The sequence below is a fragment of the Homalodisca vitripennis genome, chromosome 7, assembly GCF_021130785.1.
Source record: "Homalodisca vitripennis isolate AUS2020 chromosome 7, UT_GWSS_2.1, whole genome shotgun sequence".
Lineage (NCBI taxonomy): Eukaryota > Metazoa > Arthropoda > Insecta > Hemiptera > Cicadellidae > Homalodisca > Homalodisca vitripennis.
In genome coordinates this window covers 36,059,401-36,065,653 of record NC_060213.1, presented here as the reverse complement: position 1 = coordinate 36,065,653, position 6,253 = coordinate 36,059,401, and the positions used below count along the sequence as shown (strand labels likewise).

Here is a 6,253-nt window from a genome sequence, read left to right as displayed (position 1 = left end):
ATTTTAATTTACATAAACAATGCAACACACGTATTTAATATTCGTCCTTTTCACCTTAAATGTAGTTGTTGGTATATAAGTACACAAAAATATAATCGAATGAAGAATGAAGTTTTAGGATATCTAGATGTCATATTTAGAAATTCTATATTGTTGTAATTTTGAATTCTTTGCATAGTAATACAAATATATGTACCTCCCATAAAGTATTGGAGAACACCTAATAACCCAGAGCAGGTTATAAGTGTAAATATTTATCTCAAAAATCTCATTGCAGCCAAATATATCAGTAACTTCTGCAGAATATGTTTCAACACATGGATAGTAAAATAAAGCCATTTATATTAGTTTAGCTTTATTATTGTGACCTAAACTCGCATTCTGAGGACTCCCAACATGATCAGCTAAGGGCATTCTGTAGGGACTACAACACCATCATTTAAGTTAAGTTTGTTCAGTATCGCTATGGCCGACTGTATAGCGTCTGACTGCAGCTTGTTGTTCTTGTCGTAATTGAGCACTCTAATCATCACGCCAGCGGTGTAACTGCCCTCTGGAATTCAACATTGTAGATTGTTACAATTTAGAATAAATTGTAGCAGCCGCACAGCTATAGTCTGATAGTCTAGTTGGGGCTCGTCTGAATCCCACCTCCAAAACCCCGTGCCAATAATTAATGCCAGATTTATATATAAATAAAATTACGGATAAATCTCATTATATGGTGCAATAAAATACCATCACTACATGTTACCGTTCTACATTATATTCCATTCATCAGATATTCAAACAAAATTTAAATTAAACACGCGGTGCTCAATTAATGTGTGTTTAATGACGTGGTGCTCAATTAATACGTCGGTGCAGGAACAGTTCGCGGTTAACAGTGATATGGCACCACCATCTCAAATGTGATCAGACTATTTTCGTGCAGGATACTATAGTAATTATCTTGTACACATATGGCAAGGAGACTGACTACTACACACCCACCTTCTGTAAAATACGTGTCACATTCGTACAGCCCATAGACACCATTCCTCAAGAAGAACACCTGAAGGTGCATTTCTGAATATGGTGGTTCTGTTGACAAAAAAGCTTTTAGTTTTATATAATGTACAAAGTATATTACAATTATTAGGGTCTTCCAATTACCTTCTACTAAGTTTCTAACAAATCTGAATTTACATAATGACTCATCAGCTTACCAATAACTGTTACAATAGCTGGTACCTCCATCACGATGTCGTAATTTGCAGCTAAAGCAGTCCTGCAAAAAGGATACAGTTACAATTATACGTTAGCGCAATATTGTGATATATTTCCATCTAACATATAATTCTTATTAAGATATTCTCGTAATGAAATATATAATAGTACAGATTAATGAATGTAAATCGAAATTTGTTATTAAATCTAAAGTTCATTGTATTGAAATACTTTCCTGATCCTTCTTATCATTATAATAAATATTTATTATCAGTTATTTATATCAGTTTATTATCAGTTATTTATTATCATTAGTCGAAATCATCTCTGTTGATTTACTATGGACATTCTTTCTAAAGCCACTGCTTCTAACTCTAAGAAGTGGTTTATTGAACATTTTACAGCTTTACATGTATTATAAAGTTTCATATCAAATTGCTAGTTAATTTGAATTTAACCTGTGCGTGACGCTGTCCCAAACTCTACTCCTTGAAATCTGGAGACATGGTATTGTGTATAGATAGACATTTCGGCAAAGAAGGAGCTCAAAATGATCTCAGAAACGCGTAAACTAAAAAATATAGTTTAATGTATAGGAATAGGTATTCTCGTTGCCTTTTCGGGAGCTCTTTGAGTGCAATATGCAATACGATGTTTTAGATAGCCTACATACGTCTAAGTACGGTAGAGCAACCAAGTTTTCTATGCATAAGTGAATATGAAAGGAATGGTTAATTTGTCTATATTATACTAATAATTGGCTTTAAAATATTTTTAAGCGCGCTGCCTATAAAGGATATATCCACAGACGGGTATGAGAAATGAGTTTATATAAAAACAAAATGGATTGCTTTATTTAAATTGTGTAAAAATAACATTTAGTGATTTTCTTTGTGAAGTTTTTAAAATTAAAAAAAAGTTAATAATGCACATTTTATCATGTAATGGAATTAATTATTTCTAAGCGATATAAGAGGACAGAAGCCAATTAATCTTATTATCGTTTGGGGAGAGACAATATTTTAGGGTTACAGGCACAAAACGTCCTTTTAGATCAAAGTGCATAGCCCAAGAAGTTTTTCTCAGATAAAAATGTAATTAAAACTTAATTAAATGTACGGACCATATGGTGCAAGACATAGAATAATACAATTAATCACGTACATTAAAGATCTGTTTCTCACGGTCTACTTAAAAGTACTCACTTGTTGTTGTAGTACCAATAGTCGGTGGTTGATACTCCATCCTTGCCGACCACTGTCTGGTAGCAGGAGAGACCTTTGAGAGCATCACCGTCATGTAGGCCTGGTTGAGCCTCTACCAGAGCGGGCGAGATGTAGACTGTGGTCAGTTTCCCTGCCATCCACTGTAACATTTTTTATTTTGTCCTAGAGATATGTCTTAAGACATGGAAAAGCCATATTGCTTATAATAGTTACTTAAGATGGGTCATTAATTTCATCATGGTCACGATGTACATTGAAAATACAAGGTATACTTGACATACACCGTGTCAAGTTGCAACCCACGCTGAGGTTAGATGTATAATTTCATGTTTACAGATCATTTCATTCTGATAGTCTACACGAGTTACTAAGACAGATTTTAATTTTTTTAACTATAAAATAAACATCATGATTGTTTATACCCGTGAATAGAGTCCCCCATGTGAAAACGAATTCTCAAAAATTAAATATTATGTGGAATATACTGGTTGTTTTAAAAGTCCCATCCTTCCCACGTGTTGTTTCATTATGATTAGAGATGGAGTAATTTCAATTAGGGGATGTTTCTATGACCTATATGGACATTTTTCATTCCCTCCTCAAAAATGGGGTAATTTGGGGTTCGGTAAAAACCTTTAAATAAGAAAAGTGATATTCAATCCAGTTACTGGGGCAAAGTGGACTGAAAGTGTCTTCAATGCTAACTGGTATCTAATAAAAGATGACATAGCAAAACCAAATGTTGATATTCCTGGGACTTTCTAACGGGCTTCGGTCAAACAATACAAAACCAAATAAATGCTATGTTAATCACGGTTGATCTGCTTGGTGATTCATGTAATGACTACTTATTATTTCGAGTCGTAGGTTCTCAAAATAATTATTGAACGTTTTATCAGCTTTACAATACCTTTAAAATGTAATATAAACTGTGGAGGTTTTTATAAAAACAATTACAAATTCAATAGGCCACCAATTGTGATAGAGTAACAATAGAGAAGTCTAGTTTGCGTTATCCTGCTGCGTGTTATAATACGTACCTTCAACCTGAGGTTTCACTTCCAAGGATTCCTATTTATAAATTTCGACTTACCCCAAAATAACCATTTTTGGGGGCGAGGTCACTCATCAAAATCTCCTTATAAAACGTATGTCATAACGTACGGTCATAAAAACATCTTCAAAAGAAAATCACTCTATCTCTATTCATAATAAGGGGTTAGGGACTTTTGAGACACCCGGTATAAATTCACTTATTGAAACTTAATTTATCTCTAAATGACAAGAAAGCGAATGATGTTACGTTATATATCAATAACTCAAAATACGGTAGAGTAAATCAGTCAAATTTTAATTTTCTTATGCAAATACGTGCATCAGACGTACTTCGCACCGTTTACTTTTCTTTTATGCATAGTAGGCTTCATTATACTCTCTTCTGCTTGGGCGGAAGGTATATCACATTATTACTTATATAAAAGATTTGTATAAAATTATTGACCAAAGTTAATTTTAATTAACATTCTTATCCTTATTTGGGAACATATTACCCCTTCTTTATATATAAAATTATGAAGAATTGAACTTGATTTATATTATAATTGGAAACGCTTTTAAAGTGTAATTAATTAGTAATGAAATAAGAAATCTAATAACTTTTAGTGACAAAAATAAAAAATACATTTTACAATATTTTTTTCTTTTACAGTTCGAAGGACGTATAATTTATTACTAGACTTGGTAAAAATGTAGGAATATAAATTAATGTTCTAAATCATTACAGTGTGGTTGATCAGATAAGTTGATTTTGAAATAAAATTGTGTTTAAGTTAATAAATTATTGCATGGTTAGTCTGGTTTTTTACGTTATATTAATATTTAAAAAGCATGGCTAGAGCATTATGAAATAATTGTTTGTAATATTTAATATAACTTGGTTGAGCCTAATGTTTTAACAATAAATGATGCATAAATTGAAACTTAATGTCAATATTACTTTATTTACAAAATAAGCTACGAAAACTAATTCTTGATATTTAATTTCGCTATTTGTATTTTTGTAATCATCATCCCCAACAAAGGCATAGCCTTATGTTATATCTACATTTCTCTTATTGTTTAAGTTATATTGGCGTAAGTATTAGTGTCAAAGAAAGAATAAAAAAATCTTTCTATGTTGTGTTACTTTAAGGTACACCTACAGATCGGAAGTAAATTAAGTACAATATTCTAATGTTGTGTGTTTAACACATTATGAAATAATTATTTACATACATTTTCGACAATTTCTTCAGGTGGTTCACCATGCCAAATTTTTAGCAGTTTTTCTTGAAGCCTCGGAGAACAAATCCCAGACACTAGAGGTGTACAGCTTACAACCAACATTACTAGTAATGTAACATCAACCATCCTGTAATAAACCAACCAATGTAAATAAATATAACAAAAAAATAATTTTGAAGTCATACAGACTCGGGACGCGATAATCCAAAGTTGATAGAATATAGTCTATTTCGGATGCAAAATATTTTGGATAACACTGTTATAACTTGCTCCTAATTGGTATTTATATCCAAAAAGGGAGCATTGGCAAAACATTCACACATACCTCCACGTAGTGAATATTTTTATATATTTTTAGAATGATTGTTATTTCCAAACAGAAAGAAAGGTAATAGTATAACACTATAGAGTATCAAGTTTCACTTTTTAAAGTTTAAAGTGTATAAAATATCACAAACTGCATTTTATAAAATTTTTTATAACAGTCATAATCAGAACTGGATTACGAACAAATTAAACAAACATTATACATCAGATTACAACGTTCGGGAAGATGGCATATAGAGAATTTTAACATTCTTGTCTACTGTTATCTGAAGATTATGCAACTTGGTTTGAAAACGACAATGGTGAAACCACCATTACTACATATTTTAATTGGTCCTGTTAATTTTCAATATAACATGTATGGAATTATAAAGACGACTTAATTATTAATTTAAAGTAATATAAAAGTATTACTTCATAAGCATATTTGGTTTAAGTTGCACATCTTTTCCATGTGTTCTATTTGTCAAATTTAAAACAATGGCTATAGAAATATGGCCTTCAGCATTAAAAATTACCAAGCTGATCCTATGGTTTTAGTAGTATTTTTATTTAGTTTAAATAATTTAATATCCAAAACACACATAACATGCGCTGGAAGTTTACCTCATTCCAATAAACAACCTAATATGAAATAATCGTTTATAGAATGTGGATAAATAAATAAGTTTGAGTGATTTCTATTATGAAATACCTAAAAAAATGTGACTTTGATAATTTATAAGTAATTTTCCAATGTATGATAAAGTAACTAGAGATATTAAATGATGAACTCCTTGAAGGGAATCGTTTTGTATTGTGTATAAATATAATATATATATATATATATATATATATATATATATATATATGTGTGTGTGTGTGTGTGTGTGTGTGTGTGTGTGTGTGTGTGTGTGTGTGTGTGTGTGTGTGTGTGTGTGTGTGTGTGTGTGTGTGTGTGTGTGTGTCTCTGTGTGTGTGTGTCTAGAAAAATAATTGTAAGATTTTTATGACTGATTAAGAAGTTTTGCAATAGTTATGATTATTATAAATTTCATACAGGTTAAATACTGGTATTCCACCCCAATAAATACTACACTTAAGGTTTCTTACCTTAACACTGAAATCACACACACCAAGGGAATAACATGAGTGAAAATACCACCAAAACGCTTGCTTTGTCAGTCTTCTGTTGTCATACATGTGTTTAGATAATTGTCGTCATTCTA

General features: G+C 31.2%; 1 protein-coding gene across 2 annotated transcripts; it reads right to left on the bottom strand.

The window, feature by feature from the left end:
• Positions 1 to 338: 338 nt before the first annotated feature.
• LOC124366522 lies at positions 339 to 4,841 on the bottom strand. Of its 2 annotated transcripts, XM_046823109.1 has the most exons (5): positions 4,710 to 4,841; positions 2,415 to 2,575; positions 1,209 to 1,270; positions 994 to 1,083; positions 339 to 553 (listed from the first exon to the last, which is right to left on the bottom strand). In XM_046823109.1, exons 1-5 carry the CDS (start codon positions 4,818 to 4,820, stop codon positions 405 to 407), a joined length of 573 nt encoding a protein of 190 aa, XP_046679065.1. In that variant the 5' UTR covers positions 4,821 to 4,841; the 3' UTR covers positions 339 to 404. The 2 variants fall into 2 exon arrangements, with proteins under 2 accessions (XP_046679065.1, XP_046679066.1); XM_046823110.1 differs by lacking the exon at positions 994 to 1,083.
• Positions 4,842 to 6,253: the final 1,412 nt, after the last annotated feature.

Bases quoted from the DNA above. Each gene is read 5' to 3' on its own strand.
- LOC124366522 (XM_046823109.1), bottom strand. From the start codon at position 4,820: ATGTTGGTTGTAAGCTGTACACCTCTAGTGTCTGGGATTTGTTCTCCG. The intron at 1,084-1,208 runs GTAAGCTGATGA...TTTTGTCAACAG, and splicing joins AGCTATTGTAACAGTTATTG to AACCACCATATTCAGAAATG. The intron at 554-993 runs GTGGGTGTGTAG...GTTGAATTCCAG, and splicing joins TGACACGTATTTTACAGAAG to AGGGCAGTTACACCGCTGGC.